This window comes from Phaseolus vulgaris, chromosome 1 (assembly GCF_051622355.1).
Source record: "Phaseolus vulgaris cultivar YP4 chromosome 1, ASM5162235v1, whole genome shotgun sequence".
NCBI lineage: Eukaryota > Viridiplantae > Streptophyta > Magnoliopsida > Fabales > Fabaceae > Phaseolus > Phaseolus vulgaris.
In genome coordinates this window covers 46,075,513-46,088,298 of record NC_143498.1, presented here as the reverse complement: position 1 = coordinate 46,088,298, position 12,786 = coordinate 46,075,513, and the positions used below count along the sequence as shown (strand labels likewise).

At 32.2% G+C, this 12,786-nt stretch overlaps 1 protein-coding gene across 2 annotated transcripts; it reads left to right on the top strand.

Moving 5' to 3' along the window:
* Positions 1 to 4,529: 4,529 nt before the first annotated feature.
* LOC137814353 (transducin family protein / WD-40 repeat family protein) lies at positions 4,530 to 10,927 on the top strand. Of its 2 annotated transcripts, XR_016521748.1 has the most exons (5): positions 4,609 to 5,643; positions 6,460 to 6,561; positions 9,766 to 9,910; positions 9,999 to 10,401; positions 10,531 to 10,927. XR_016521748.1 is itself a non-coding variant. In XM_068617046.2 (4 exons), the coding sequence occupies exons 1-4, from the start codon at positions 4,975 to 4,977 to the stop codon at positions 10,708 to 10,710; spliced, it is 1,587 nt and encodes a 528-aa protein (XP_068473147.2). In that variant the 5' UTR covers positions 4,530 to 4,974; the 3' UTR covers positions 10,711 to 10,927. The 2 variants fall into 2 exon arrangements, 1 of the variants encoding a protein (XP_068473147.2); XM_068617046.2 differs by having other exon boundaries at positions 4,530 to 5,643; positions 9,766 to 10,401.
* Positions 10,928 to 12,786: the final 1,859 nt, after the last annotated feature.

Below are 12,786 nucleotides of genomic sequence, written 5' to 3'. Positions count from 1 at the left end.
TTTGTACAACTTTTTTACTATTATACACTATAAATACAAGTTTTTTTTACTGTGACTTGAATTTAGTTTCATTATTAATACACTTTTCACAAGGGTTTTGACCATCATATTTTTTTTCTTTTTACCAAAATGGGTTCCGTTTAAAAAAAATTACAAATTTAGGCAAGTCGTGCCAATTCGGCACGACTTCATATGCACAAATCGTCCCAATTAGACACGACTCTGCCATGTCATACTTGGCACGACTTCTGCCCTGTCATACTGAAGTCGTGCCAACTTGGCACGACTTCTGCCACGTCATATTTTTTTAAAAAAATTATTGTTTATATTGGGTAGTAAATTATGTAATGTTAAAAATTAATTTGCTATGAAAGAATGAAGCACAATCTGCTATGTGTCATGTGCAAAGATATGACCGAGAAAATTCAGTCTTTGACGTTGAAGATATGCTAACTATCGAACATCGACGCTACCCAATGACATACACAGTTAAATTAAATGAATGGTGGTGTGATTGTGGGGAATTTCAAGCTTTACATCTGCCCTGTTCACATGTAATTACTGTTTGCTCATTTTGTCATTTACAGGTAACGACATTTGTGGCCCAATATACAGTCTGCACAATATTTTAAAGGCTTATGAGGTCCAATTTAATCCAGTTTGAAATCAGGATTATTGGTCTACTTACACGGGACAAAATTTCTTACCTGACCCCATCATGCGTCGACATCAATCGGGAAGACCTAACACTCAACGCATTCGTAACAAAATGGATGATTCAAATCCAAATAAGCCAACAAAATGTTCATATTGTAGAACGGAAGGTCACAATAGAAGCAATTGCCCGCACATAGAAGCTTAATAATAAATTCAATTCAAGTTTGATTATTAATTTTCCCATTTTCTTTATTTATGTATTTATTCATTCATAACACTCTTAGAACATTCATTTTCTTTATCTATGTATTTATTCGTTCAATTCAAACATGATCCATACATGATTATCCAATTTTTTGTTCCTTAAAATTAACACTCTTAGAAAATTATGTATCAAATTAGTTTTTAACATTACATAACTTACTACCCAATATATAAACAATAAAAATTAAAAAAAAAAATTATGACGTGGCAGAAGTCGTGCCAAGTTGGCACGACTTTAGTATGACATGGCAGAGTCATGTCAAATTGGAACGATTTGTGCATATGAAATAGTGCCGAATTGGCACGACTTGCCTAAATTTGTAATTTTTTTTAAACGGACCCCATTTTGGTAAAAAGCGAAAAAAATAACCCCATCATGGTAAAAAACCCCTTTTCATAATTGTCTTAAAATTCATGGTCTTTTTACTTTTTATTGTTCTTTAACATATTTCTTTACAGTTTAAAGTAACTCTTTGATCCAATAACTTTTAACTCAATTTATTTTCTTATTTTAATTTATGACTAATACATTTTTTCAGTGAAGTGTAATTTGATTTTTGTTATACAACTCTATCATTTAGAATTTCAATTAAATTTATGATTGTCTGGGAAAAGTTCAACATTATGTGAAATATGGTCATGTAAGACCCAAGTGTTTCATCTATCAAATGATATAACATTGTTTAGTTTTAGTTTACATATGATAAGCATTTGATATGCTCATATGATTTACACGTACTCGAAAACCAACTAAACACAAATCAGATCAATGATCTCTTGTATGAGGAGTTAATTTTTTTCTTCTTCAAAATCCCCCTCACACTAACATTGTCAACTTTGGAAAGATGGTATGTTTTGTATGACTATGACCTCTACAAAAATTCAAGCAAATGCACATTGTTCAACAAGAGATAAGTGCGTGCAATTATTGGGATATTAAAAAAGAGCAATTAATACTGCATGAAGTTCATTTTTTGATGCATCATTCACAATCAAGCTCAATAAATGTAAGTACGACATTCAAGTGAGATTAAGCTACCCAATGGACATAAACATATTTGTAACAACTATAACATTCAATGTCTATTTAAAGTCATTCATCAATGAGAGGAATCACTCCGACCATGATACATAATATTGAAATAAAGTCAAATTTATGGGACCCAAAAAGCTTCATAAAAACATTACTCGTGTTCACTTAGCAAATTAAAAGAAAGTGCATAAATCTTGTATATGTAGAAAGATGTTATCCCTCTCCAGCAAATAACCCTGTGGATTGTGAATATTATTCAAATAACTTATTTATCTATGTCAATAGTGTTGTTTGGAAAATAATACCACCTGATTAGTCAATAGTGACTGTTATTCAAATAATACTTTTAAGCGGGTTAGTCAAGAGTGGCAAAAATTGTAAATTTTTTACCTTCACGTAGATTGTAAATATCTACATGGAAGATTGTAAAAATATTCATGGTCTTGGAGATTGTAAAAATCACCTTCATGAAAATCTAAAGGTGACAAACCTCTTACTCATATGGACGGGTGCAAAAAACTGGATCTTGCTTAGAAATATCTAGGATGTTGGAAATCTTTAGGATATTGGAAAAATATTCCTATGGGAAAAACATTTTATGAATTTACTTTTTCTTCCTTTGTGTCATATTCCATGAAGCTCACCAAAGTTGAATGTTGGATCAAGATCCATAGTCTTTCTATGGAATATTGATAACAAAAAGCAATTTTCTCTATAGCAAGAGAGATTGGTACTCCTCTTTCTCTTTATGATTGCACCATGAATAAATGTAGAGACTTTTTTTTGCTAGAGTGTTGGTTGATATTGATATGATATCTACTTTGCCTAATCAAATTTTGGTAGAAAGACATGATTTTGCTTTTATTACATATATTGAATTTGAGAGGTTACCTCCATTTGTTCTCTTCACGCAAGGACATGATATTTTTAAATGTATACAACATCCTGGTAATCTCCATAACACTACCAAATCATTTATTGTTTTGTCCAAATCTATTGTTGTACAATATTAACATGTGACTGTACAAACAAAAGAAACTAATGATGGCCCTCACAAGGAAGTGGTTGGTTTCACAGATAAACAAAATTATGCGGTAGATGTACAATTATATGATGTAACTATTAGTAATGAATGGGTGGTGGAAGTTGAGGGAGTTGTTATTGATCTTGATATCCTTGTTGAAGTTGTTATTGGTTAGGAGGAGAGTGCATCTATTCTTAGTCAAAAGTTTAAGAAACCAGTTGAAAATATATGGGTTGACTTAAGATCTTAAGATGATATTTTTGCTATGTTCCATAGTCGGAAGATGTTCATGAATAAGACAATTTGTTACAAAAAAAACTCACTGTCTCCTAAAAATTATAGTATTTTAGAAGGATTCTCTCATCTCAAATTTTCATATAATGCAACAAGTCATAAATTAGTTGTTTGCAAACATGTTACTCTAAATATGTTTATTCAATATTTAGTCTTGCAAAATTGTTTTGAATCTCTTTCATGTGATTAACAAAAGGCTCAATAGTCATGTTCGACCATTTTTTCAGCAGATATAGTTGAATCTATCCCGACTGATATTTTTTTAAGAAGAAGTCAATTTTGTCTATAAGTTATGGGGTGAAAAGATGGAAAATGATGAAGTATTAAGTGAAGACGATGAATTAGTTGAAACCTCCAGTTGATCGATACGTCATCATAAAGCTAGAGTGAAAGTCAATAAAATGACATTCAAAACAGATCAACTAAATAAAAAAATGATAATGATGTGCAACACCATCATAGAATTTTATTACCATTATTGAATGCAAACAAGGGTGCATCTGATTGGATTGTTGAGATTCAATCGTTTCACTTTGTTGTCCTTTTGAAAGCTACTTATTAGAAAATGTTTTCTTGTTTGTCCTTTTATCTTTATTTTTTATTTTTTGGTTTAAACTCCTAATATAATTTGCTTACTTAGGCTACTTTTTGATTTTTTTAAATTTTTGTTTTATATTATTTCTTGCATGAGTTTGATTTAGTTTCCTATTTTATTTTATTTTAATTTTATGATATTTTTCTCGATATTATTACACTCTTCCCTTATTTATTTTCATTTAATTTTATTTTGCCTTGTGATTGAGACCATTATGATAAAAACAGTGTAAAGATAATAGAGGGAACTATCCAGAAGAATAAGGAACCACGTCAGGTAAAATATATTTTACATGTATCCATTCCCTTCTCTACGAAAAATATGTATGGATTAAAACATGCATTAAAATATATTTAATGCATTTTGAAGACAAATTAGAGTTATGCTTTTAATTATCCCAAGCATTGCGTTTTCTTACAAAATACTAGTTTTATGCAATTGTGAAATAATAATAAAATAATAAAATAAAACAGATAATATATTAGATTCATAAAAGATTGTGAATCTTTCATAGTCAAATCACCATAGATTATCTTCACCAAACATTCACATCTAATTTATTGCAAGAGCTTATTGAATGAAGAGATGAGATTTTAACACATGTTATCATTAGCAAATAGATGCATTGAGAAAAGTAGTTGGAGTTAGGGGTTTAGATAGAAGTTTTGGGGTTGAGTGTGTAAATAAAGCCCAACTCAATTAGAGTTTAGTTGATAAAAATAAATTAAAATCCGAAGTGGTGGATGATTGGAGCCATGGCACACGTCACTTGCGGATAAGAGAGACCGAGCCCGGAGAAAAAAGAACCACGTGCGTTAACTATGATTTCTTTCATTGTATTCTGGTTTTGAAGTTTCGGAGTTCTACGCTTGATCCTATTCTTAGCTTCCATTTGATTCTTTTCGCCATCTTCTGCACACGTATATTTATATACTCTGTTCCGTTGCTTCTACTTTCCAACTGTTCTGAACCTTTCCAAAACCATCTCACTCATCTAGCATCTAGGGTTTACCTTTTGCTTTTCTTTTTCCCGATTTTCCGAATTCTTTTCACCAAATTGTGTGCGTTTCGATTTGTTCTCGTTTTATACATGCATCTTATTCGTGTATGGAGAATCCTTGTGAGGTACTCGGTACCGAAGGGTTGATTAGAAGGCATGAATTTGTTAGGATCATAATTCAGTGTCTGTATTCCTTAGGTTACAGTAACTCTGCCTCCTGTTTGGAATTAGAATCTGGCATTTCGTACAGGTCCAATGAGCTTAAGTTGCTTGAATCGTTTATATTGAATGGGGATTGGGACGATGGCATTGAGTATCTCAATTCCATAAAGGATGTGTTGGGGGAAACAAAGGAATCTGCCATGTTTCTTGTTTTAAGACAGTGTGTTATGGAGTATTTGAATTGCGGTGAAGATGCGTTGGCTTTAGGGGTGTTGAGGAAACAGGTTTCTGCCTTGGATGTGGACAAGTGCAAAGTTCACAGTCTGGCTATGTGCATGCTTTCGTTTAAGGATATGGAGTTAGCTGCAGTTGATGATGATGATGATGACGATGACGATGCTGTTGTACATGGTCTGAGAAGAAAGTTGTTGGCGGATTTGGAAAATTTGTTGCCTCCTCCGATATCAGTGCCTGAAGCAAGGCTGGAGCACTTGGTAGAATCTTCTGTTACGGCCTGGGTCGATTCGTGTATGTATCATTGTTCGTCGAATCGGATATCGCTTTATGAGGATCATTGCTGCAGCAGGGATCAGATTCCTACTAGAACGACTCAGGTGAGTTGTGTGTGTGTGTGACGTGTGCAAGTGTTCTATTTACATCATTTTTTGGCTATGGGTTTTTAAGAATCTTAATTTTTATTGCCTTTATGGTCAGTTTTGGGCTTAGATTATCTTTCGGACTTCCCATTAGAAGTTATGTAAAAGGGAATATTGTTATACAAAGGAGAGGAGGGATAGTTTGTAGCTGGTCAAGCCAACTCCCCGTTATGAGTTTCAGTGAAATATTATAAAAGGGAAAGGAAAAATGCATATACTATGCTCACTCGAAACTACCACCCTTTTTCTTGCACCATAGTTTATTGGCATTTCCTATACCATATCTATATTGTTAGATATATAATCTCCACACCAATCACTGTTCTGTTCTCTCAGTTAGTTGGGTTTTTTAATTTCTGTTGTAACTGTTCTGAATCAGCACATTTTATAGATTGTTGCAGACTCTTCTTAGAGTCTTACACCTTGTCAAATCAAATAATTAGAATACACTTTCACTTTCAGATTTTGTTTTTCATTTTATATTCTCCCCCTCTAAGAATTTAATACGTATTAGCCAGCCATGAGTCTGGTAACGGGTTTTTCATATATCAAGAACTGGTATGATAAGACACAGTTTTCATGATCATTTTGATCCCTAATTTGTAGTTCTTTTTGGGTATATGCCAAGAGATTGAGTAGTATGGAAGCTTTTTGCGTGGCAAAAGAAGATAAATCAGATTTTGAATCATGAACATAAATTCCAAATTAATCTTTTCTAACGTGGGATATTGCATGCCTTAGATAAATAACAATTTTTTCTTTCTATCATTACAGATATTGACTGGACACAAAAATGAAGTTTGGTTTGTTCAATTTTCGAATAATGGGGAGTACCTAGCCTCTTCATCCAATGATTGCACAGCCATCATATGGAAGGTATCATGCTGTTGTAATATGAAGAAGTGTTTATTTTAGCTTTATAAGATTCATCCAAATTGTTTCTTCAGAAATGTCAATTTGTGTTTTATCTCCTAATATGTACGAAAAAATTTGTCAGCAAACTCGCATCTATTTATATTCACTGTAATTTAGGTTCATTTCATGGCAAACCCTCCCTAAATATCATTTAGATTGAGTGGAAAATACTTTATTTATAATATTATTCTAATGGTTGGAGATTGTTTGATCTATTGAGCTTGATAGCTTAATATTTTGGAGCTTAGGAAAAAAGGAAGGGATAAACTATAGAAGGAAAGGATACTTAAGGTTCAGTATCATGTCTGGACTTTGGAATTTATTTAAAGAAGAAAGAATATGTTTCTTGTTTTGTTTGGTACTGCTCTAGCTTAAGGTACTTGCAACTTTGAACTAGAAGTACTCACAAATTTGAGCTAGAACAGGTGCTAACATGAATAGGAAATAAGTGGATTTCAGGACCTTGCAAGAATCTAATTTGGAAGGATTAAAAGATGGATGCTGTCATCACTGAAATGGATTTTTTACATCATTGTCCGCTCATATATTTCTTAGTCCTGGTTACTGGAGGTTTGTTATAAGGCTCCATGAATGCCTTAGTTCTCATTATTATAGCATAGGCAGATAATGAATAATCAATAGAAGCTCCAAAATCATTGTAGTTGAACGCTAGTATTTTGTTGATTTTGGGATCTGGATTACTGGCATCACTTCAAAATTTGAAATTTATATTTTAAGTGTCTTATTTCCTCAATTGGACAAGGCTGTCCATGGTCAGTGGTATGAAGATTGCAAATCAGGTGCTTATTCTGGTGCTTATTTATGTAAAACTGAGGATCTCATGGACGTGAAGAATTTGGATGATTTTGAAGGGAATAGCACGATGCAGTTAAAAGGAATTTCCAATGCTTTTTCTTATCCCCTTATTAAGTGGAATGGCCTGCATCTTTGATCCGGTACATAAATCACTATTACTTTTGAGGGTTTGTGGTCTTGATGTGGTGGTACTAGGTTGCAGGTGTTCCCATAAGGCGACAGTGTTTTCTCAGAAAATGTTAATGGAGCAGGATTTGCAATTTTTTTAGGGCAGTGAACATGAGTGTGATTGGTCCAAATGTCCATATTTTGAGTTAACCATGCACTATTGACATTAGGGTGGAACCCTAAGAGTGACATTACCATTATTTTGTTGGATGTAAGAGAAACAATCTTGATTGTAGGACCACATATATTTGATGAATAAGATGTTATTTTCTTTTCTGTAACATTTTCTATGTAAGTTTAATATGCTGTTGCTAGAAGCATAGAATCATGCAGACTGCAAAATGATCAATCTCTGAGAATGTTGCATCTTCAGATATGTTATTCATAAGATAAATAAAAATAGATGGGGTTTTGAAGGATTTATTGTGCAGACCTGCCTTTTTATTCTCTCTCTCTCTATCTTGGATGATGTCTTAATCCAAAATTCTATATTTCTTTCTTCATCATTTGTCGAGCTTTTATCCTATTAAAAAAAGAAACCTGTCATTTCCACACCAAGGAAAAATATTTGCAACCTTCATTTAAATGGTGGGAATTTTTATAGATTGTTGTGACCTTTTTTCCATTTACAGCTGGAATTATGGAAAATTAATGAGCTGGCAGTTTCTTGGCAATTTCACACCTAAAAACTTTTGTATGTTCAGATAGATAATATAAACGAGAATGGAATAGGCCAGTTAAGGTCTTATTTATACTAACAAGTTGGCTGGAAAGAGGAGTGGAGTGAGACTAATATAAAGCCCTAACTAACATGGGTACTTTACTGGCATGAAGCCCATACTTATGGCTCACTTTTTGGTGTAGGACATTCATTAATTGTAAGAGATGGCTAGGGAAATATCAGAATTCGGCGATTTATAGCTGTTCATATTGTGTTTGAGATATCTGACCAATATACATTTCCTATCCTATTTGAAAAATTAAATTTTAAGTCTCTGTTCTACATCTTAAAATACTATAAGATCAGAGTTATGTATGTTAGAGATATGAGTTAATTATGTTAGAGATATGATTCAATTACATTAAATAGGGAGATATGATATGATTTGATGGAGAAATATCTTACTAATATTTCTTATTATTAGATATTGATTTTGTTCACTATTATTGTATCTCTTATTGGTTATCAATAAGATTACTCATGTGGGATCCCAATACACACAACAGGGTACTAGAGTAGTGCCATCCTCCGTAACTTATTTTGTTACCAATTCTTTCAGCAATATCCTTCAATATCTATCTTAGAACACTGATGTCCTATCTGATTTGATATCCATGGATATACGAATATCCACCCAAATTATACGATCTTGAATTTAGATGGACGGGTTTATATAATAGGTTGAGGTTCAATGCTAGTTTTGATTTTACTAGTAACTGGATAGAATTGATCAATGCTTTTTGGGTCACCTGCTGAGTCTGTTTCAATAGCCAATCCACTAAATCCTATCTTGTAAGGGCTCGGGTTGGGCATAATACCAAAAAAGGCTTGAAGTTCTGTTATAACAAATCTGTTTTTCTTTTAAGTTGTCTAAGGGGTCTTTCATTTGTTGGAGATCAGATAAAGTACTCGTAGGGGCAGATGGTAATTTTCCTAATGCTGATAATGGCTGAAACTTTGTAATATTAAAAGACATTTTTTTAAGTGGGGTCATTCTGCCCTCTAAATTTTCCAGTTTCAATTTCATTTTAGACATTTGACTGTGAATACAGTTGACCCATACTAGGAGGATGTACAGCACACTATTGTAGTTCTTTTAGCCGTGAACAAGCAGGTCATAGTTTCATTTCATGGTTATAAAGATAGGTTTATTTTTCTTAACGGAATACAGTTTGTCTAACAAGGACAAGTTCATTGGCATTGGAGCTGTGCAGTTTCTTAGAATATTAACATTTGTGTTAGAATATAACTAATTATATTTATTGATTAATTAGAATAATCAATTATTGATTATTTAGCGTGATAGAAGAGGTTAATGTTTTGTGAACTAAGATAACACTCTAATTGTTTGGAAATCAATCAATCAATCAATACTGGAACGTGCGTTTAGCCCAACATCTCAAATAAAGTACAACTCTCACCCTTTCAAACATTTCAAATGTTCTGAAAACATCTGTCAGGTGCTGGAGGATGGGATATTGACACTGAAACATACACTTAATGGTCACCAACATGCTGTATCTTTTGTAGCATGGAGTCCTGATGACACCAAGTTACTAACATGTGGGAACACAGAAGTTTTGAAGCTATGGGACGTTGAAACAGGTACATGCAAGCGTACATTTGGGAATCAAGGCTTTGTTGTCAGCTCTTGTGCCTGGTTTCCCAACTCAAAACAGTTTGCGTGTGGCAGTTCTGACCCTGAAAAGGGTGTTTGCATGTGGGATTGTGATGGAAACGTGATCAAATCGTGGAGAGGAATGAGGATGCCCAAGGTCGTAGATCTTGCTGTTACTCCAGACGGTGAATATCTTATCAGCATCTTTTTAGATAAAGAAATTCGTATTCTGCATATGGGAACAAATTCAGAGCGAGTCATTTCAGAGGAGCACCCAATCACATCCCTTTCAGTTTCAGGAGACAGTAAGTTCTTCATTGTCAATCTCAACAGTCAGGAGATTCATATGTGGGATGTGGATGGGAAATGGGATATGCCATCCAGGTTTAAGGGCCACAAGCAACACAAGTATGTGATAAGGTCATGCTTTGGTGGATTGAATAACACTTTTATCGCCAGTGGTAGTGAAAATTCACAGGTAATCCCCTGTTCTTGTGGTTCTATATAGACATTCCCTATAAACCATTTACCTGTTTTGCAAGGCATTGTTATTGTTATTTGTTAGTAAACATTTAGTTAAATCACCTTCAAATTTTGTTTAATTCAGGTATACATTTGGAACCGTCGGAATCCGACACCGATAGAGGTTCTATCCGGACACTCCATGACTGTGAACTGTGTGAGCTGGAACCCCAAAATACCACAAATGCTGGCATCTGCTAGTGATGATTATACAATTCGTATATGGGGACCCAGCTTCCAAAAAAAAGAAGGTGAAGTTGAGTAGATTAGATGAACACGTTGAATGTTAAAATTTCAGGTGTAGTGTAGCCTAGTTTTGGTTATATTCTTCCCCATCCCCCCACACGCAAAAGTGTGTTCAGGTCACAGCATGAGTTTGTAAAGTCTAGTTTACCCATGCAAGAATTTTGGAATCTTGGGTGTACATTACCCATCTGTATATCTCACTTTCTTTAATTTCATATTTAACCCACTATTTATCAGATTGTGTGCTGAAACTGATGGGTTTAACTTAAGATTTACTCTTGGGTCAATGGGCAACAGTGCTGTAGGCCCCTGTTGGCACACGCCCATGTTCTCTCTCTCCCTCTCTCTTGAAATGAAACTTTAATGAATAAAGACAGAAAAATATATTGTAGTTTTAATAATAGTAGTTTATAATAAGTACTTTTAAATTCTTTAAAATGTATATTTAATTTCGTCATATTTTATAAAGATAATTTTGTAAGAACTGTTATCATTTCATCTATGTGTATCTCCTCGTTTTATTGAAGTGAAAAACATTATTAGTTTTATTTGTAAATAAAACCCTAAACTCTCGTGTATCTTCTCGTTTTATCGTTTTATTAAATCCTAAACCCTAAAATATTAGTTTGATATAATTTGCCTTAGGCGAGTAAGAGTAAAAAATAAATAATGCAAATGAATAATAAATATAATAAAAAAAGTATGTATATATATATTTTTAAATTATTTTCAAATATAATTTTTCATGTAGAAAACATATCTAATTTGTATGAAAAATAACATAAAACTAAAAAAATTAAAGAAGACTAGCAGTTAGGTTTCGGAATGGATTTACTTGAACTAAGACTTTTGAATCATCTTCCTCACCTAAGCATCTCTAATTTTGCTGCCATCATTTTATTAATTTTTTTATTTTTCCCTAGAGTAATACTTTTTCAAAAAACAATTTTTTAATTCCTCTGAAATTCGCCTCTCTGAATATTGAATAATTTTAAATCAAATTAAAATTAAAGAAAAATAATTTTAAGTCATTGATTAAAATGTTGAGATTAAATTATAATTATTTTGATAGAATTAACAAACTAAAAAATAATTTAAGGATGAATAAATTTTGGTTTTGTAATGTAATTTAGACTTTTTATTATTTTTATTATTATAATGATTTGTATAAAAAATGAATGAAAGATAAGAGAAAGGTATAAAATTTTACAACATTATTATTATCTCTATTGTTATTATTGATCACAAGTTTTTAAAAGATTATAAAAAATGCAATAAAAAATATATAATGAGTTAAAATATAAAGTAGAATTTTAAAATTCATATTAAGGATTGAATTATTATATAGAAAATTAGTTTAAATCAATCAATAAAAAATAATAACATTAAATTTTAATGGGTTCAAAGAAGGGACAAAATAAAAAATAATTTAAGAGTAAACTAATTTTGTTTTTGATGATATTAGTTTTATAATATAATTAAAAAAAATTGTTATTATTATAATGTTTCATAAATAAATTAAATGAAATATAGAAGAAAATATAAAATTCTATAAAACTACTATTGTTATTGATTATATTTTTTTTTAAAATTATTTAAAATATACATTAAAAATATAAAATGAGTAAAAATATAAAGTAAAATTACTAAATTTATATTAAATAAATAAATTTATGCATTTATAAATGTTTCCTATTGCAAATTCACATGTTCCTTAGAATTACGTTTTAGCCCTTTCTCACACACAAACCACCAACCAAAATTATTCAAGCTTCACCAACAAACCACAAAACCAGATTTGAGAAATTATGCAATTGTGTACATGGTTTGACTTCGAAAACCATTCTCAACTGTTTCATATATGATCTTATCCCTGAGATCCGCAGAAAACTTACCATCTTGAACCCTTATTTCATCTCCCAAACTATTGACCTAATTAAACTCACTAAAGACAAAATCAAGGATTCCAAGCCTAGAACAACTCGCCCCCCTTCATACACCAATGTTTTTAACCCCACCCATACACTCACTACCCGTCCCCAACCCGTAACCTCCCAATAAAACGCTTTAGCCCCACATAAATGCAAGAGCGTCG

Coding starts and splice junctions, on each gene's coding strand:
- LOC137814353 (XM_068617046.2), top strand. CDS start 4,975: ATGGAGAATCCTTGTGAGGTACTCGGTACCGAAGGGTTGATTAGAAGG. Junction 6,562..9,765: donor GCACAGCCATCATATGGAAG/GTATCATGCTGT, acceptor AACATCTGTCAG/GTGCTGGAGGATGGGATATT. Junction 10,402..10,530: donor GTGGTAGTGAAAATTCACAG/GTAATCCCCTGT, acceptor TGTTTAATTCAG/GTATACATTTGGAACCGTCG.